Raw genomic sequence first — 22,008 nt, forward strand, 5'->3', positions numbered from 1 at the left:
TCATTTTCCAGGGCTTTGCAGGATACATACATATCCTTTTTTATACTTGAATGTTAATGTTACCACTAACACAAAGACAGCTTTGGAAAGGTGAACCACATGTAGTGAAGATGGAACTCATTCCCTTTTCCCATCCCACATACATCTCCGACTATTACCATTAATACATAAACATACAAACATACATACCCCTTTATTAAACATAGTGACGATAGTGCTGCATTAGGTACAACTGAGAGTAAATCTCTTAGACCAGGGGTTCTTAACCTCTTTCGTGTGTCATAGATCCCTCTGGCAGTCTGGTGAACTCTATGAACCCTCTTAATAGAAGATTTATAAATGCATCACATAAATACATAAGATTACAAAGGAAGCCAATTATATTGAAATAATTATCCAAACATATTTTTGAAAGATGTTCATGGACCCTAGATTAAGAAGCCATGTCTTAGATCCTGCTTTAGGGAAGCTTACAATCCCAGTGGGATATGTGGACATGAGCAAGGAGAGGGCATGCACTCATAAAAATGAAGCAGCTGAAAAATGCAAAACTAATAATAAAGCTACATTTCTTTAAAATATCCTGCAGCTCAGACTTTTGAGGCATTGCTTCAAATACATGTCAGAAGCAAACACATCTTAGGATGCAGTAGGAAAAGAGAATAACAATAGTAGCTGACCTCTAAATACAGTTTTACTGCTTCCAAAATGCTTTTGCACCCATTACTTTTTTCATTCTTCACAATACACTAGTGTGAGGTAGGGACCAAAGTTTTAGCAGTCCCATTTTATAGAGGAGAAGATTGAAGCTCAGAGAGAATAAGTCCCTTGCCCCAAATCACACAGCTAGTTCTCAGACAACTGTGATCAAAACCAGATTTTCTGATGTCAAGCTTAATGCTATTTCCATGGCATCATGTTGTCTGTCTGATGTAGAGAGCATCCGTATTTTGAGGTTGGGCAATAGTAGAAAAGTTGTGGGAGTCATAAAACAAGCAAAATTAAAGGGGCTAAATAATAAATTCTTATCTATTCAGTGCTTCCCAGGGGCTGGCTCTATGAATCAGGAAGATTACAGATTCTGTGACTAATTTAAACCATTATCACCTACCCCCCCCTTCCCCGTAAGAGGGCCTCTAGGTTTGAGTCACATACAAGAGGGTTTCCACTTACTGGAAGCCCCTGTTCCCTTCAATGGTTCATGTGCCACCATCTAGGTCAGACTAAATTTGTTCAGTTATCAGTTCTTGTTCCCACCCTAAAAATCACTTTGTATCTACTTTCAATATATAGCACCCCTCTTGGTTATTCTCCCAAATTGCACACACAGATTGGATTCCCTAAAGGACAACTACCCTCAATTCAAATTATTTGGCAGATCCCTAACCTTGCAGTTCATTGGCCCTCATCAATGTGTTTGCATTCAAGTACTTAGCTAGAGAAAACAATTAGTCCATTCCAAAAGCATTTACTGAAGTAGCATAGTAAGAAAATTTACACTAGAGTATTTCTCTAAAAACCTAGGGTATATTCTCTAGTAAACAAACACACCTTTTATGGAAAGAGTGAACAAGTATAAAGACAACACATGAAGAACCAACCTGGGGAATGTATGTGGAGTAGAAACCTATTACTGGTGCTACAGAGCTCCTGATGTCTTCTTGTGAGATCTTTGAGCTGCTCCTCACTGGACATGGGATCTTTGCAAATGGCATCTCTCTATGAGGTTACCCAGGACTGCCCTCTATTGAGTTAGGTGTGTGGCTTCATTTCTCGACTGCAGCTTCCACCATCTCCAACTTCATTCTGCTATTTGGCCAGATAGCCTGGGACCCTAAACTTGAAAATAACAGAGTCCCCTAGACCTCTGACCTGCTTCCACCCCTGGTCCTGCAGCCATCATTGACCTCACCATAATCAACACTAACTATTGACCAATTGCCACTAGCTGGCAGATAAGCCCAAGAGCCCCAGGAGTGGCACCAGCCTGGGGAGATGCAGACTGACAACTGCTTGTAAAGGTACTACAGCCACAGCTCCTGAAGAACCATAAAAGAAAGGTCTTGCAATCCAAGTATTTGGCACTTTAAAATGGCTCAACATCAAAATCTCAAGTTATTTTATCAGTGGAATGACATTAAAGAAGAGGAATTACCTTCTTTTTTGCTATCATATCCTAACTTTTCATCTGACTTGCAGCTCAAAACTTATATATGGATTGTTTCCCTCATTAGAATGTGAGCCCCTTGAGAGAAGGAACTTTGTCATCCATCCATCCATTCATTCATTCCTATTCTTTCAGAATATCATTTTGGTGTAGAGAATGGATTGTAAAGAAGAGGCAGGGAGACCAATTAGGAGAATATTGCTATGGTGCAGCCAAGAGGAGATGAGAGCCTGAATACAAAGGGTAGCTATATGAATGGAAAGGTGGGAATGCATGTAAGAGATATCATGTAAGTAGAATCAACAAGACTTGGTAACTGAATGAATGTGAGGAATGAAAATGGAAGGAGGCAAAGATGACTCCAAAGTCATGAACCTGGGTGATCGAAAGGATGGTAGTGCCCTCAATGGATAAAGAGAAGATAAGCAGATAGCAGGGACTGGGGTCAGGGGTAAGAGAAAGATGAATAATGAATTGAATTATACAGAAATAGGTATTCGAGATATGACAGGTTAGTAAACAACACATGTTTCTTATGATTAATGTACTAGAAATCAATTCAATTCAACTCAATCCAAGAAAAAATTATTTTGAAAACATCTCTGGAAAAGTTCAGTTGGTAGACTTGAACTTTCATAGTCACCTTGACAGACTCCTCATTCTCTCTCCCACTTAAGACGTTTTTCAAAAGTTCAGGTTTTCTAAAAAGCACATGGCAATTCCATTGATGTTGCTTCCAAAAGAGGATAGGATGAAACTGGTGTGTTGGTGCGCAATGAACACCCCAGGACCCAATGGAAGGAGGAGAACAGAAACAAAGCAATATAAAACAAAACAAAAAATGAGAAAATAGGAAGTAAATTCACTTACTTTGTTTAAAATGCAATACCAATGCCTGGGTTTTCCCATATGGTATAGTTATAAAAATAAATGAGCTAAGCTATTTCAGACAGACAAAGGGAGGAAGAAATAAAGTATGAATGAAACTTGGGGATGGTCTTCAGCAAGAGATAGATATGAACTGAATTTTGACTAGTTCCTTTGGCTAGAAGGATCCAATAAAGCACTAGCTGCCCTATTCCAGTGTTTCTCCCAATCTTTTCTAATGCCATCAAGATTCCAAAGACAATATATTGACCAGCCCAAGAGATCTAAAGACATGAGTGAGTTCACTGGATAAATGAGGAGGAGAGAAAGGGGAGTCAATCAACAATTATCTGAAAGAACTTGTCATACTAGATACAATACTTTCATGGTAGGAGAAGGTGGCCTTGGCTGGAGCTCATCTAGTAGGATTACGAAAAAGGGCAGATTTTTTGAGTTGGATTCATCTATCTCCAAATCATATGACTCGCTCACCATTGAGAAATTATCCACTGGCTTTGAGAATTTCCAAGGAGAAATTAATTTGGGAGTGAACAGGCATACCAAGTGGAAAACGCTGTTTTAAAATATAAATTTGAACCCATTAACTCAACATTTTTAATGTTGAGACACAACATAATGATTTTATTAAGTCAAAAGTTGAAAATAATTTCTTCCTCTGTTCATTTCAAGGTTTTAGCAGCAAGTAATGAGCGCCCTACCTAACATTGGTGGTGATGGTGGTGGTGGTGGTGGTGGTGGTGATGGTGGTTGTAGTTGCTGCTGATGCTACTGTTTTTAAACCAAAGACTCAATAGATATGGGACTTCTTCACATACTCTCAAATTCTGGTCTAGAAACTAATTCCTTTATGTTTAACAACATTTGTGTGTTATCATGATCTATCTAAGGGTTCTTCAACTTTATTGTGTCATGCGCCCTCTGGCAGCCAGGTAAGGTCTATGGTTACCTTCTCAAAATTATTTTTTAATGAATAAAATAAAGTCCATAGGATTGCAAAAGAAATTATTTTTGTTGAAATATGGTTATAAAAATATTTAGGAAAGAAAGAAAGAAAGAAAGAAAGAAAGAAAGAAAGAAAGAAAGAAAGAAAGAAAGAAAGAAAGAAAGAAAGAAAGAAAGAAAGAAAGAAAGAGAGAAAGAGAGAAAGAAAGAAAGAAAAAAAGAAAGAAAGAACTAAAACTCTTGGCTACACTGTTTTCATCAATTTACCTTGTTGTACTTCCTAACCATTTATAGTTTAGATTACAAGATACCCTCTATGTCCCACATAGCATGCTACACATGGGATAACAGAATCACAAATTACATAACTGGAAAGAATCTCAATAGCTATCAGTCCCATCCATCCATAAAGAAGAATCTCTTTAAATTCATTTTAAAACCATATATGTGATTATTCAGTGGTTATCCAGTCTTGGCTTCAAGACTCCTAATAAGGGAGAACCCATTACCTCCAGAAGAGTAGTCAATTACTCTTCTAGAAAGATCGAACTGTTAGGAAGGTTTTTTCTTGACATTAAACCAAAGGTATGTCTTTGACACTTCAACTTGAGACTCTCAGCTTTGCTTTCCAGGACTGAACAGAACTGAATTAAATCCCTTCTCTATAAGACAATTCTTCAGATACTTGAAGGCATCCAGCATGTCACCTCAAAATCTTCACTTCTACAAAGAGATTGAATATCTCCAATTCCTTTAACCCATGCACATATTCTCAGTAAAAATAGTTAACATACTAATAACTATATTTATGTAGTGCTTTATGATTTACAAAGCACTTTACAAATATTATTTCATATGAGCCTTATGACAATACTATAAGTACACTGAGAGATTAAGTGACTTACCCAGAGTCAAACAGCTAGTATGTGTTAGAGGAAGAATTCAAACTCAGGTTTTCCTGCTTCCTGTTCTAGTACTCTCTCCACTTTGCCACATAGATGCCTATTTGCCCTCCTCTGGAATCCCATCAGCTTATCAACATCTTGCCTAAACTATGGCACCCAGAACTGAATACAGTATTTAATACATTCTCCTGACCGGATCTAATAAGGACAGAGGGACTTATTCTTGGAAGTGATCCCTTTCTTAATGCAGCCTGAAATCACAAGAGTAATTTCGGCTTCAACATCATACTCCTGATTTATATTAACCTTGAAATCCACTAAGACCTTGTGCATAAACATGTCGCCCCATCTTACATTTGTGAAATCAAATTTTTGAAATCAAGCATAAGACTTTACATTTATCTTTCTTAAATAAGATTTAGCCCAATGTTTTCCCATTTGTCTCCAAAGTGAGGACTATGAAATCAACCCTAAGTAAGTAGAGACTTGTTTGAAAGCGATAGGAGATCAGCTGATCAGAGAGAGGTCACATTCTACTTTTACCCCCTTAGCCAATCCTGGCCTTATCTACAGTACAACTGTGTATCATCCCCTTTCACACTCTCTCTAGTTTACCTTCTATGATGGTCTTCAGAGGCTGCACTCCTCAAGGCAGCTATAACCTAACTTGACCCAGGCATACAAAGAAGTTTGCCTAGACAGGCAAACTTCCACCATCTCTTTCCCCACAGTGTCTTAACACCCAGATCACCCTTACTGTTGAAGCACAATCTGTATCTGAAGATAATGGTTAGTGGGTAAGGTCCCACTTCTCAAACATTTCTCATTTTTAATGGGAAAGAATGAGTAGCAAAGCATGGGTAGCCATGGATGGATTATGATTACATATCTTTTCACCAGAACTCAACCTTTTTCTGTTCTTCTAAACTTTCCTATTTCTATAGATGGAATCCCCAACCTTCTAATTTCCTTCTCTTATATCTATGTTTAAGAAGGTTGATGTACGTAGACAAAATTATATTGATATTTTTTTTCTTTTATTATTTTCAATTAACAAGAATATTTTTCTCTCCTTCCTATCTTTCCCTATTTAAAAAAAAGAGGAATAAAGAAAGAAAGGAAAAGAAAGAAGGAAGGGAGGGATGAAGGGAGGAAAGGAAGGAAGAAAAGAAGGAAGGAAGGAAGGAAGGAAGGAAGGAAGGAAGGAAGGAAGGAAGGAAGGAAGGAAGGAAGGAAAGAAAAGGAAAGGAAGACAATCGTAACAAATATCTACAATCAGGCAAAACAAATTCTTACATTGGCCATATTCAAAAAACATGTCTCATTCTTCACCTTCAGTTCTGTCCTGGATGTGCTGAACTCGAGATGTCCATAAGACATCCAATTTGAAATGTTTGAGAAGCCTTTGATGATACATGACTAGCTGAGGAGACAAACTAAGTTTTGAATAAAGCTATATTTCTTTAAAAAGAGAAAAAATAATTCCCCATGTCTTGGCTCTTTGCTTTGTTTAAAAACAAAAATAATAGCAACTGATAATAGACTGGATTTCTATTGCTTGCTCATATGATTTAAAATTTCCCAGAGTCCCTCCCCTCCCTCTCCCGGAGCCCACCCAAGCAGAAGAAGAGGGCTGTGCTGCTTCCAGTAGTTAGCCTTCCCAGGAGCCAGTACCAACCTGGCCACATCCTTTCTCCTCCTAAATGTTACCCCTGCCTGAGACTCTACCATGATGAAGGCTATGATCTTCATTTTCAAAAGCCAAAGGAAACTCCAGCTCTCCAGGTTTTACCAACTCTCTAGTAAAGATTTTATTCAGTCATTTACAATCACGTTTGACTCTTCATGAGTCAAAAGAAACCCAGATAGGGGTTTTCTTGGCAAAAATACTGAAGTAGTTTGCCGTTTCCTTCTCCAGCTCATTCTTACACATGAGGAAACTGAAGCAAATAGGGTGAAGTGACTTGCCCAGGGTCCTACAGCTAGCAAGTGTCTGAAGCCAGATTTGAACTCAGGAAAAAGAGTCTTTATGACTCTAGGCCCAGCATTCTATCCACTGTCCCATCTAGCATAGTGAAGATACATAGCAATGAATCATCAGGGAAACTTCCCATTCGGTGTTTAAATGAGATGAAAATATGTGTAATTTCCTAGAAGGAGGCTTGCTAATAGGTAACTCTGACAACAAACTGATTTAAAGAATTATGCCACATTCTATTTTGTCTTCTTTGTGGCTTCTTCAGAAAGTGAACTTAGCATTTTAGTACTCATGGGAACTCTAGACAAATGTTTTGAAAATGGTCTGTGAACTGGATTTAATCTTCCATATACATAAGGTCCACAATATCCTGGCAGAAATGGTGATGCGGGTAATGGTTTTGGAGACCAACATGAATGAAATTGCTACTCAAATTGATATGCAAGATAAACTGGAGAACCCTGAGTCTGGCTTAGCAGGAGCTCCAGCCTGTGCAGTATCCATTGTAAGCAATATGAATCTTCCTGAGATCACAAGAAATAATAACATTGGTGACATTAGCAAAAAAGGCCAAATCTGCCCTTTTTAAATAAAAGGCTACTCTCAAGTAAAATCTAAGAGAGGAAAAGTGATATAGTTTTACCGCGTGATTGTTTACCAAAAAAAGAGGGAGTCCTTGCTTTTACTGTTGGGTTGATTTAAGAAAAGATATTGTATAGAATTGTGCAATGAGGGAAATGATTATTTCTCTCTTACAGTAATAACTAATTATTGAATTAGGACCAAGGCTTTTTTCCCTTTTCTACTTCCTTATCCAGAAATTAACCAGGTTAAGAAATCTTTCTCAAAGACTTACCCAGCCAGGATAGCTGGAAATCTAATCAAAGATAGTAAAAGAAATTCTAAATTTAAGCTAATGATGCTCATTGTGTTTGCTCAGACAGGTCTGGGAAAATGTGGATCCTCCCTTTTGTCAGACAGGTGATATGGAAATTGATAAGTCTCTTTGACCAAGATTTGGGTGATCCAAGGCACATAGTCTCAAGAACCTCTTTGGAATATAGCCTAGCCTCTTCTCACTGTAATATTCATTTTCTCATTAATTATTAACCAGTCAGAGAGACTGCCACCTTCAGGACCACCTACTCTTCCAAGAGCATATAAACTGTGAGCCCACAACTATGAGGTTTCCTTGGCATTCAAGAGGGCCACTGACCTCTTTTTATTAATAAATCTGTTGCATTATTAATAAAATTATCAAGTAACCCAGAAACTATATCTCTCTAACTTTTTTAACACCACAGTATAAAATCAGTTTATTAAAATGAATATTGCTTTTGTCTTGTTCAGTGATTTTTAAGGAAATGGGTAGTTCCTGTGGGACCTTTTTTTTCCTCTAAATTACATTCCTATGACCTCATAAAGTATATCATCTTGGTTACAATAGCATTTTGAAAATGTATTTAAAGTATTCCTTTATTACGTACAACCCAAAATATTGGGGCATTTTGTATATTTCATGGAGTTCTGTGAGTGTAGCATTCCTTAACTCTTCCTGTCATTTGTCATGATTATTTAAAAACTACATCTATGTTGCATAAAAGTATCCTTTCTTTTTTAGTTAAAAAAAAAGCACCTCTACATCAACTGGAAAAAAATAAAATAAAAATCCCAGGGAAGAATTTTATTTTTCACTTTTTATTCAATAAACCAATTGCCTTACAGACACAGGAGAATACAGGAAAATCTGATGAAGGCCTCGGGTCATGCTGAGACCTAGGCCATGCTCAAGGCCAAGCTGAGAATGAGCTTTATTGGAGCTACTTGAAAGAAAGGTGATGTATTGATTCAAGTTATTGTTGTTGCTTTCCTGGGTATGATCTTTACTTGGATAGGTTTCCTATTCTTCCCTCAGGCATAGGGTTTGTTTGGCCAATTGTGGGGTAGAATGAGCAAACAGGGCCCTGGGCTGGTATCTGCTTGCATTCTGCATTGACTTCGGCCCATTACTGATGCTTCCCTCCAGGGTACTAGTAGTTTTTAGTTAGTGTTGTGATGTTCATTTCAAGTCAGTACAAAGACGCCCCAAAGCTCAAGCAGCACCCCTACTCCCAGAAGGCAGATTCAGTTGAGATCACAGAATCATGGAATCAAAGCAAATTAAAGCTAGAAGGGACCTTAGGCATCAACTGATTCAATGTTCTCAATTCATCCAGAAGGCAAACGAGGCCCAGGGGTGTGAGGTGAACTGCTCAAGGCCATATGGTGAATTTATAGCAGAGCCAAGTCTAGAAGCCAGGCCTCTAGATCCTTAGTCCACTGCCTTTTCTCTGTTCCAATAATAAAATTTACCCTGCTTTAGGCATATGGAAAAGGACTGTAAGTATAGTCAAACAGTGATGCTTTTATGTTGTGTCATCTTTCTATTATTAAAAAAAAATAAAGAAGATCACATCGGGCCCTTACAATGACAACTGGATGCAAAGCCACATCCCTTTCTAAGCAACAGAATGCTCCAGTTGGACAGCTGCCTGTCCTGGTGATGATTGCCTGTGATAACACAAGCTAATAAAGGGGATCAATAAGCAGACAGTGATTTTCCCAGCAGCCGTCATGTTAATGAGAGGCAGCTTTTGATGTGGTCCTGAAAATGGGCCTAGCAGACGGTGTGGCTAGAGAAAAAATTGCCACAGGGTTGCTGGTCCTTAATGGACTGCCCCAATGTTGTGATCAATTCTGGAACATCATTTCTAAACTCCCTCTCCCCTACCCTTCCCCTCACCTCAACCCAGAGCTTAGGTCCAGGTAAGGAATGAGTTTGCTCTCCATTAAAAGGAAACAAGATTAAAATTAAATTTCAAATCCCACCCCCCCACCATAGATATCATATTAGCATAATGTTTTAGTTTAGAGAAACACAGTAGGCCCAGGAAAATATATGGAGACCCTTATGTTCTGTTGAAGAGCCCTCTTTTTTTTCTCCTTATTTTTTCTATAATGGACATTTTTGGCTCTTGCAATAAGTAGATAACATACTAGACTTGGAATCAGGAAGACCTGAGTTCAAATCCTGCCTCAGACATTTACTAGCTGTATGATTCTGGACAGGTCACTCAACCTCTCTGTGTCCCAATTTCTTCATTTGTAGAATAAAGAGGTTAGACTCAGTAGTCTATAAGGTTCTTTTCAACCATAAATCTAGGATCCTACTGAATTTTTTCCCCTTGATTAATAAAATTATAAAATTTTAGAGTTTCAAAGAATCTTGAAAAATCATTTACTTCAGCCCTCTCATTCTACAAATGAAACTATCAAAGCTGAGGCAGGAGGAATAACTTGCCTAAGGTCCTAAATGTCACTGGCACAGGCAGGAACCCAGGATGCCCAACCCTACTAAGGGTCTCCATCAGCTAGCTGATTCTCACTTTCCAAATTTGTGACTCACATCCCCAACCAGCCCTATGCTGTTTTCAGGTGTGTCCAGAGACTATCTCAGGCTTTAATATTACATAGGTGATGAGATTAAATGCAGTTTTTGCTCATTATTATGTTACAGAATCAGAGAGCCATAGACCATTAGAGAGGGAAGGCACATTAGAATTCATCTAGTCCAACCCCCAATTTTGGAAGAAAAAGGTTAAGTGATTTGCCCAAAGTCACACAGTGAGTTGGGACTAGAAACCAAGATTCTAGATACTTGGTCAAGTGCCCTTTCCATAATACTATACTTTACTCTAAGATCTGCCTCTTCCTAGCTGCTATGTTTATTGAGAAGTTATTAGTTAAAGTATGTTAAATGAACATCTGGAAAAGGAAGCAGTGAACACAAAAAGCCATCCATGGCTCCAGGTCATGCTAGACTAATGTTGTTTCCATTTTTGACAGAATTACTGAACTTATATAGTTGGCCTAGATTTCGGTAAGACGTTGGATAAATGACATTATGCTATTATTGTGTAAAACAGGGAGAGATGTGGGCTAGATGAGAACAGAATTAAATGATTCAAAACTAGTTAAATGGCCAGACTCAAAGAGTGCCTAGTGTCAATCTGGCTATGGCAAATCTAAAGAACATACTAAAAAATAGAGATGTCACCTCGATGACAAAGGTCCATATAATCAGAGCTATGGTTTTTCCAGTGTCAATATATGGTTGAGAGTTGGACTATAAGGAAAGATGAGCACTGCAGAATCAATACTTTTGAATTATGATGCTGGAGAAGCCTTTTGAGAGACCCTTGGACAGCAAGGAAATCAAATCAGTCAAAACTTAAAGAAATTAATTCAGTCTATTCACTGGCAGGTCAAATACTGAAGCTGAAACTTTAATATTTTGGCCACACAATAAGAAGATGGCACTCATTGGAAAAGACCCTGATATTGGGAAAGATTGAAGGCAAAAGGAAAAAGGGATGGCAGAGGAGGAAATTAATAGATAGTGTCATGGAAACAATGAACAAACTTGGACAGACTTCAGGAGACAGTGGAAGAAAAAAGGGGCTGGTATGCTATGATCCATGGGGTCACAAAAAGTTGGACACACCTGACCAAGTGAATAGCAACTGGTTCCAATAAGATTTTAATAGGCTGGAAGACTGGGCTGAATCTAATGAGATAAAAATTTAATGGTAATACAGGTAGTCTTATACATCAGTTCAAAAATTTTACTTCATACAAACAAGATGGAGAAGGCATGATTAGACAACACTGTGTCTGAAGAAAGATCAGTGGGCTGCACACTCAATACGAGTCAATGCTGGAATATGGTGGCCATGAAAGCTAACACAAACATGGGCTTGCATTAAGAGAGACACTGCTGCCAGGAGTAAGAAAGTTACTCTCTCTGTAATCTACCCTGGTCAGACCATATCTAGAATATTGTGTTTAATTGTAGGTGCCACAAGACAAGGGTAAACTTAGAGTGGACAGAGGGAGGTAACCAGAATGGTAAGGGACTTTCAGTCCGTGTCATATGAGGTTAAAGACCTAGGTATGATTAGCCTCAAAGGAAAGACAGAGCAGATGTGATTTTTTTCTGCAAATACTTGAAAGGCTTTCACCTGGAAAAAGGATTAGACTCATTCTACTTGGTCCAAGAGAACAGAATTGGTAGTAACAAAAGGTAGTTTCAAAGAGGTACATTTAGGCTTATGGTAAACAAAACTTCCTGAGAAGTAAATCTGTCTCAAAGTAGAATGGGATGCCTTGGGAAGGTAAGCTGGATAACCAGTCTTTGGGCATGTTGTAGTGTGGACTGGACTAGGGATCCACCGAGGTCCCTTCCAACTCTACAATTCTGTGATTCTGAATGGAGAGACAGACAAAAGCTACAATTATACCCCCAAAAAGGGCAAAAACATGCTAGAACATTAGTATCCCAGTATTGGCAAGGCAGTCAAATTTCAATTGCCCACACTGACAAAGGAAAGGATAATCTAAAACACATTTACAATAGCTTTGAAATCCAGCCAGAGAAACTGACGCCCATCTCCACAAACTTAAACATATGTACTCTTAGTTTTGGCCTGCTTATGTGACACTCCCAGCTAAACATCAACTTGGCTGTCTAGGACTCAGCATGGGTTGGGAAAGAGGTTGTAGATTAGCCACAGATTGAATGCATGAGAACTGACTGTTAAAAGATTTTTTAATTTAAATCCAATGACTTTCCTTTCAAGAGCTCAGAGCAATTTCACATAGACAATCTAATGCCTCCATCCCGAGACTATCCCATCTTCATGTTGGAAAATTGAGGCCTAGAAAGATTAAGCAAATTTCATAATGTTCATATTCAATGTTGAAGTAGGGGCCTTGAGTGATGACTTCAAAGATGGTATACTTCCCACAAAGATAAGCTACCTCCCCAGGAAAATCTAACCAGTTGTTATCTGTGTCACCAGGGGCCATCAAGGAAAATTAAAACCCTCTGACTGCATGTGGATTTTAAAATGTGAAAACAAAGGGCCTAAACAGAGAAAATCAGGCAACCAAAATAAATTCTGACTTAGATTATCACGATGGAACAAAATTTCCAACAGCTTAAAAAGATGGCTTCATAGAAGCTGTTTTGTTTGTTTTGTTTTGCTTTTTGAGAGAAAGAGGAAACTCACCTTTGGCAGGGAATACTTGGGCAGCTTGATCTGGGCAAAGGGTTCTCTTCTGTAGGACACATAGTAGCTGGCTCTTCCACCCGAAGTCACCTGGAGGAGAAAACAAGACAAAACATTTAATCAGGTATTCAATATTTATTAAGTGCTTACTGCCTCCTGGGCACCATGCTAGGTGTGAGGGAATACAAAAATAAAAATGAAATGATCCCTGCCCTCAGATAGCTTACATTCTGCTGGGGAAAACAGCATATTCATCTGCAAGTACAGGTAAAATATACCCAGAATTACAGAATTTGAGAATGTGAAGGGACCATCTAGTCCAACCATGAATATAATGAATCTCCAGTATAATAATACAATCTAACAAGGGGTCATCCAGTCTTTGCTTGAAGACCTCCAAGCAGAGGAAACTGGCCACATGGCCCATCCCACTTTTGGACAATTCTAATTCTTAGGAAGGTTCTCCTGAGGTCAAGATTAAATTTGCACCTTTGGAGCTTCTACCCCTTGTTCTTGGATTGACAGATTTGTTCTGTGACAAGAAGAGATCTAGTTCCTCCTACACATGACATCTCTTCAAATACTTGAAGACAGCTATCATCCTCCTTCCTCTTCTCTGCTAGTCCTGTCTTCTTGGGGATAAATATGCCCAAATCCTTACACTGGCTCATATCCCTCAGCCATCCTAGTTGATCACGTTAAACACCCTTTAGCTTATCAATGTGTTTTTTTTTTCCTGAACCTGTAGTAACCAGAACTGAGCCCAACATTTTACAGTTACTCCTTCCACATCGCAACTTTCCCCACTGCAGTTTCAACATAACACAGGCCAGCATAAGAAATTAAATGAGAATTTTGGAGGAGTTTTGTGAAAGATGCAGATGACATGCAAAGACCAGTAGATAACAAAGAAAAAGTTTAGAAACTCAAATGCATAAAATTTATTTATAGTATGGCATAATATCAATATATTTTATCTTTAAATACTATAATAATTCAGACTTCTTCTCTGGTACAAGGGGAGGGCTAAAAAATTGTATGTGAATTTTTCAGATCACAGGGGTGCCACACCCTTAACCCCCATGATGTGGAAGAGAGAAATATAGATGATAACTGACCAGAGCATTATAGGGTGGGACTTCGACCTTCCTACTCCTAGAAGTTTAGCTTTCTTAATATGGCCCAAGATTACATTAGATATTTTTTTGGCTATTACATCATACTGTTGATACATATTGAGCTTGCCGTCCAGTAAAATTGCAAGATCTTTTTCAAGACAAATTGCAATCAAGTCATACCTTCCCCATATTATACTCATAAGGCTTATTTTTGTATTAAGATTTCACATTTATTTCTATTTAATTTCACCTTGTTAGATTCAGCTTAGTGCTCTAAGCCTGTCAAGATCTTTTTTGATCATGATTCTTTTGCTTGATATGTTAGTTATCCTTACTAGTTTTGTATAGGCTGCAAATTTGACAAGTATGCCATGTATGCCTCATCTAAATCATTGATAAAAATGTGAAATATCACAGTTCCAAGCACACATCCCCAGGGCACCCCAGGAGTTCTTCTGTCACATTGACACTGAGCCTCTAACAACTCTTTGAGTCTGACCATCCAACAAATTCTCAAATCAATCTAATTGTAGTCTCATCTAATCCATAGCTACTCATCTTCTCCACAAGAAGACTATGAGATACTTTATCAAATGTTTTGCTAATATCTAGGTAAACTATATGCAGAGAATTTCCTTCATCTACTAGTTAAGTCATCCAGTCAACAAACGGCATGAGATTACTCTAGGGGGACCCAGTCTTGATGAATCCATGCTGGTTCTTTGTATTCCTACACCTACCTTCCTTTCCTTACCTACCATCCCTCTAATGATCCATTATAGATTCCCCCCCCCCACAGGAATGGAAGTAAATCTCAATCAGCTCTAGCTTGCAGACTCTGTTCTAGTCTCCTTTTAGAAAATAAGGACAGTTGTCCCTCTCCAATCTTGTAATCTCTCTTCCACTTTCCAAAGTCTTTTAAATATTACTGACAGATGTTCTGTAATGACATTTGTCAATTCTTTCAGTAACAGAGGATATAGTTCATTTGGGCCAGGACAAGTGGCACTCACAACTGTTTTGTTTTTTATCTTGGGTATCACCTCCCTCTAACTGTTCTGTCACTTCCAGTGAAAACAAATAAAATAAGAATTAAGCAGCTCTGCTTTCTCTCTTGTCAGTTATCATTGTCCCATTTATACCAAACCAAGGTCCTATTCCTTCACTGAGTCTCTTTTTTCAAAATAATGCTTTAAACTAGTTTGTTGCTGTCCTTAGTCCTCCCTCCCCAGCCTCAACTCATTTTGAGTTTTAGCACTTTGACACTAATTCTACATTATTTTGTTCTTAAATTCACTGTCTGTTACCTAGTCCTCCTCCTTCCATCTTCTTAAGTCTACTGTACATAATGCATACAAAAGAAATAAAATGTAGGTGTACAAAGTAATTTTGAGGAGAAATATTAACAGCTATGAAGATCAGAAAAGTCCTTATATAGGAGGTGATGCTTGAGAAATGTTTGGAGATACTAGGAATTCTAAAAGATATGGAAGATGGCCCATGCAAACACAAAGCTACTGAGACATCAATTCACAGGATATAAGAGCTATAAGGGAATTTAGATACTGTCTCGTCTACTTACTTCCTTTTATATATATGTAAAGTGGGGCCTGAAAGATAAGTGACAGTTCTAGAATGGCAAAGATGCTCTTTTTACTCCTCTATCCTGAACCCTTGAAACCTCTCATAGTTATGAAGGGTTGTAACTCCTCACAATCCACCAGGTGTAGGATTGTGGCTTCATTTGGGGAATAGGTTTTATTGGCCCTTTGAGTGCTTCATCAAGACATTCAGAGGGAGGACATCTGTATGCTACCCTACTTACACTCCCTCTCATTCTTTGGTCTTTGAAATGTATGCTACCCTTTTGATCGAGGGGCCACACTGTTGTTAGAAGAAGCAAATACTTGTAAATGATATTATTTATATGTTCTGGCAATTCCAAGAAGACTCTCTGAGGGTACTAATTACTCTGAACTTAAATTACTCTGATTCGTGCAAAATGAGTCTATTTGCTATTTTCAGATAAAGCATAAGCAATTATTTACAAAAACTAAAAAGGCAGTTTTGTGATCAAATTGTCTGCTCAATTATGGGAAGATATCCAACAGTGCTAAAGGAGAATCATTATTCCATCTATGGTGTAGACCCATCGATCAAGCTCATCTTTATTGAACTTCTACTATGTGCCCCACATGGTGGGAGATACAAAGATTTATGAGGCATGCTCCCTTATTATGCCATAGTTTGTACTGCCCTTACTTGAGGATGTTTATTATCTCCCCTAAAAAGCTTTGAGCACCTCAAAAGAGAGAATATGTATTATTTATCTTGTATCATCAACAGTGCTGAGCATGGCAGATATTTAATAAATGTTTGTTGAGTTTGAATTCCCTGCCATTCATCCACATAAGAGCCCAACAACAAAGTGAGAAAAGTAGTTGATCACCATAAGTAAAGGCTCAGTCCTTTACTAAACAAACTTGCTCCAAACCAAGAATTGTCAGATAGGAGAGTCTGGCCCTTTCCTACCTACTGCTTGGAGGTGACAAACTTCAGAACCCAGGCTCTGAGGGAATCAAAAAAGAGAGGTCTGCCAGTTTTAGGTGGAGTCTCTGTCCTTGCTGAAAGAGTCCATTAGTAATCCTGCTGAAAGGAGAACCGTAACATTCTAAGCTGAAGAGAGTGCAGTAACACAGAGCCAAACCAGAGGCTAAAGGTGGTGAAGACTGCAGCTGCCCATAAAGGAGCCAGTCCAAGCAGTAGAGCAGATTGATCCAGCAAGCAGATACATTATGACCTATGAAGAGTCCAGTGACTGAACAATTTGCTTGGTCCACTTTGGCAGCAGTAGCTCAGTGGTCAAACAACCTGACATTTCAGCCAGGCAGTAGTCAACCCCAGTGACCAGTCAGCTCTAAAATCAAGTGTCCTGCTTGACATAGCCTAGTTGAGATTTATCTGTTGAGCTGAGACATCATGTACTACAAAGAGCCTGTTCAGCTGAGTAGAAGTGGAAAAACTTATCTATCACTGATGCCACACCCTGAAGTGAACTTCATGAGAACCTTCTAGAGAAAGAAAGGATATTGAAGCTCTGCGGTACTGGAGTTGTCAGTTGCTTTGGACATGTGTACTCCCTACACATGTGCTTCCCAACCACTGTACTGAAAGTTTATACCCATTCTTCTTTTCATGGATTCTGTGTATATTTGTGACAGAAAACTTCCCAGATTTACAGGGATATGTTTTATAATTATTGTTCGTATTATGCCTTTTCTAAAAAGCTAATTGAATCAACTGGCTGATTGTCGAGGGGAAGAACTGTGGAGGCTCATATGCTATGGTATTAGGAGGATAACAACCAATAGGGTTACCCCGATAACTTTCAGAGTACTAGCTGCCAGTGTCAGTGTGGTTTTGGAGAGGAAGTCCAGAGGGATTATTTAACATTACTTTTTTTCATTCGTGGTAAAAACAATTTAGAGAGGGATAGGCAGGGGAAAGTGCAAATGAATGTGAAGTCTCATTGAGAATAGAGGTGATCTTTTCCCCAATGTATCTGTTCTCTTTCCAGCAGAGATTATTGTAAAGGAAGAGAGGTTTTTTGACAGGATCATAAATATGATTGGACCCTGGGGATAGTAATCAGAAACTAGGTGAGGGTTTGAGGATGCAACTGAAAGGCCAGTGAAAAAAGTGTGGGGCCAGTGTTCTCTGGATTCCCCTCCCCTCAAAGAGAAGATGTCCTCTCCAGGGAGGCAGCCTCTGGATATTAGCACTCTGCGTAAAATCCCTGGCTGCTGCCCTGCCCTAGTTAAATCTCTGAATATACACTAGATGCCCAGTAAGTAGCACAGAGAATATGTCCTCTGGGAGTCCAGAGGAAGGAGAGGACAGATACTGCAGTACTCCAACATCAGCTTGGTTTCTTTTGCTCCTTTGGGTTCCTCTAACACTTCTGGGGATACCCTTCAATTGGTACTTAATAAAAACATGGCCTTATATTGTTAATTATATTCTCATGAGTGATTCCTATTTTCACATTTCTATAAGTAGCTCTGGGAGGTCAAGGACCACATCTCTTACATCTCTCTCCCCCCAAGTAAACCCATCCCAAAGCAAAGAGGAAAACAAATGGCTCGATAAATATTGGTTGATCGATAGTGTGACCTCATATGACTTTGACAAGTCTAGGGAGCTGTCTGTGTTTTTTTGAGCTTTATAATCCTAGAGGGTTGTGTTCAAGGTCAGGTTGGTTTTTATTTAACTGCCGGCTGATAATTCTCTTACTTACAGAATACACTGATTTCCTAAATCATCATCTCTCCCCACTGAAATAAAAGCTCATTCTCTAGGTTGTCACCCCAGAGGGGAAAAATGCAGAGGGAATTGGGAATATATTTATCCATGGATCTGAACCAACTCTCTGAGGGCAGAGAATTGAAATATCCCCCAGACTGCCTGTCATGCCACAAGTATTAAATCCACACTAAATACTCTTAATTCTTTCTCTTACAGGTATATACAACCATAGAATAGCAGTTGTAGCATTCTCCAGAAATTTTGATTGATCTACCTTTGACATAATTGTTAAATTTCCTACTTACTTGCCTTGATCCAAGGAAATCCCAATTTATATACTGGGACAGAACTATCAACAAAATTTGAAGACAGGGTAACAAAGGCAGAAATCCAAGTTATTTACAAACTACCAAAACATATGAAATAAGATATAAAAACAAAACAATGGAAATGTCCATTGCCATGGACTAAATTAGGATAAGGGCCTCAGAAGATTCTCAAGACACTTGTCATCCTTCTTTCCAAATGAAAAGATGAATTCTTAAGAAAAAGGGAGAGGAGACCTACTTTCTCTTTCTCTCTTCTTCAGTTACTGCAGAGCCCCAGGAATGTGGTCCAGCCCTGCAGATGGCCACTCTGTAGTCTATTGTCCTGACTCAGAGGGAAATTAATATTCACAGGAGAAGATAACATGTCACATTCATGGGAAATAGCCGGACAACAATAGCCAAAAGGCTGATTGCATTTAAACACTAGCTTGGTCCCCATCAAATCTCCCTTTTATTCCTGGAAAGAGGCCAGATTTCCACACTATGCCTGAAACTGGCTCCTTTCCATTGTGGCTGCCAGGAAGATGGAAAGTTTAATATCCCTATTGATGGAAGTTTAATACCCCTATCAGAAAGGCCTCAGTACTTCTTACCATGAGAAACAGTACTAGAAAACCAGCCCCTCAGGGTTACCTCTCAAACAATGAGGAAAGGAGTAGTCTAGCTTCCTTCTGGAGATTCCACATGTGAATGTGAGGGGGGCACTAAATGGTTAATAATCCTTATCAGCTTCCATCATCATTACGTTCTCATTCACTAAGCCGCCTCCTGGCTTCTAGGGAAAACAATGTCAATAATACATCCTAAAACATAAGAGAATGGTGCTCAGTTCAGTGAATGTGAGGACAAGAGACTGGAAAATGAAAGCACAGGGATTTCAAGGACCTTCTATTGTTACCAAGCTTTGGCTAGCATGCCACTGGTTCTCATATGGAAGTGTCACTGCATTTTTCTCCTGAAATTAGCCATCAATATAAAAGTATGCCAAGGCATTTACTGCATCTTTGGTGGTATTGTGCATATCTGGCAACTGCATTAGGAAGGAATAAAGTTTAGAGACTGCTAATCTATTTTGATGAACTTTTCCTTCCCCTAGAAGCAAACTCACTGCCACTGTAAATCCCAGAGATTATTACCACTTTTCCTTGCAGTGACACCTTTTATTTCATGTTTGATGAATGTCATCCAATTATTTGCTCTAGGCTCATCCGTCATGCTCAACATAGAATTAGCTGGGTCTTTTCCTTTGCTAATGACTGGCTCATTAATCTGATTTTCTGGACTTCCATTTTACAGGTTTAATTGGGCTCCTGGCCAGTGAAAATGATTCCTTTGGACAAATGTATTCGCCATTAAACACATCTGTCTCTTATGACTAGTTCCCTCCCTTGATGTTTCCAAATATACCCTGACACATTCTTTATCCCCTCGGCTTCTTATTCTGTCCTAGAGTTGTTCATAGAGGATTGGGAGAATCATTTCCCCAAAGTAGAATTTAAGGTCCTGGTGTCATGGAATTTGAGGGTATAAACATCCCAGTCTGTGATTTGGAAACTGAGCCCACCAGAACCATCCTCTAGAGAAAATAATAAATTACCTCTGGCATAGCAAGCACTTATTAAGCTTCTACCATAGATGCACAGTTCTGAACTCTACATTAGGGACACAAAGGCAGAAATAAAACAATCTTTGACCACAAGGAACTTATATTCTGGTAAGAAGACATTATGTGTACATACTTAACCATCATACAAATGAAGCAGGCAAGGGCAAGGTGATTTGGAATATTTGAGTATTGGATATTGGAATATTGGATACTGGATATTGGAATACAGAATATTGAAGAGGGATAGAGATCATCAACAACTAGGTTAATAAGGGAAAGTTTGAAAACTGAAGGGTTAACTCTAACTTTTCAGTATACCTTGAGTCAAGATGAGTTTCAGACTAAATCTACGAATTCTATAGTGACACCTCTCCAACCTCACAATCTCAAGCTTCTTTGTCTCTCCATTTTGGGGAAATAAAACCCATTCCTGCTAATTTCATGATTCCCAAGGAAGACAATCTCTGGCTCACACCTCATCACCCCATTCCAAAGGGAGCTATATTTCTGTCTCCAGGGCCAATATTCAAGGCTACATTCCCCTCCTGAGAAGATGATATTGGGCAGCTGGTGAAGTGGATACTTGTCCATGAGGAACTGGAATGAGATGGACTCATTTCACACATGATCTGTCTCTTTCATAGGAAAAAGAGTCTAAAGCCTTACAGGAACTGTTCCAAGTGGATGGCTGTGTCCAGTGGATTGTGAATAATTTCTCCAAGCAGAGTGAAATGACCTTTTTTGCTGGCATGCAGGAGTGACTTCTCATACAATCTCTGTATTGTTTTTCCCCTTCCATCGAAATGGAAGGGAACAGCAATGCTATTATGTTACACAATTAATTTTTCTAATTTCTTTGTTCATTAATTCTATTCATATTATTTAGAATGAATTCATGAGGCATTAGGTCTCTCCTTCCTTCCAATTCCCCCCCACACCTACATAATTTCTTCTATATATCATTTCTCTTTTAAAGAAAAACGAGCTAGTTCCCTAGTTGGCTAAACCAGGTCACAGTGGTCCAAGAATCGTAAATAGGTCCCAAGTACAATGGCAAATTGCCACCAGAGTGAAGTTGCCACCAAGGTTGCCCTTGAACAGCCAATGACAACATTGGTCATTATCTTCTTTTATTGGTTAAGGCACAATACTGGGTGTCCAAAAAGATCCTATTGCATCACATATTATCAAAGCGTAATATTTCCATCTGGACTGTATGAATGATTTAAAATGTGTTTGGTAAATGGACACCAGGTCATTTGATATCATGTAGGTTATATGGCATTAATGTAATGTACAATCTTATCTGTCCATGTCTTTGAAGAACACAATCTCTGTATCATCTGGATATTTCTCTGAGCCTCCAGTATAAGAGATTTTGCTTATAAAATGCTTTATTTGGTTCTAGCCCATCAGCCCCTAAATTACCTCACTATAGGATTGAGAGGTTATAGAGATATTGGATTCAATTGTCACTGAGGAAAAACACATACATATATTGTCTGAGCAAAGATCATCTCTATCCATGCTCATATCTGCCCTGAGGATACCTATAGACTTTGGCAACTGCCTGGTGGAAACACTGGTCAGATAGTGGGTCATAGTATTACAGATTTAGAACTAGAAGAGCCCTCAGAAGTCATTGAGTCCCATCCTCTCT

The 22,008-nt window shown here is 38.8% G+C and overlaps 1 protein-coding gene and 1 pseudogene across 1 annotated transcript in view; one reads left to right on the top strand and one right to left on the bottom strand.

Moving 5' to 3' along the window:
* Window positions 1-22,008, bottom strand: part of SORCS3 (sortilin related VPS10 domain containing receptor 3) — a 670,210-nt gene that overhangs the window by 118,259 nt on the left and 529,943 nt on the right. The window contains exon 8 of the mRNA XM_020987979.2: window positions 12,991-13,080. Coding sequence (XP_020843638.1) covers window positions 12,991-13,080 — 90 coding nt within the window. The remainder of the gene's footprint in view (window positions 1-12,990; window positions 13,081-22,008) is intronic.
* On the top strand, window positions 6,632-7,469 carry LOC110209585 (AP-3 complex subunit sigma-1-like; annotated as a pseudogene).

This window comes from Phascolarctos cinereus, unplaced genomic scaffold (assembly GCF_003287225.1).
Source record: "Phascolarctos cinereus isolate Bilbo 61053 unplaced genomic scaffold, phaCin_HiC Scaffold_3;HRSCAF=262, whole genome shotgun sequence".
In the NCBI taxonomy this organism is placed as follows: domain Eukaryota; kingdom Metazoa; phylum Chordata; class Mammalia; order Diprotodontia; family Phascolarctidae; genus Phascolarctos; species Phascolarctos cinereus.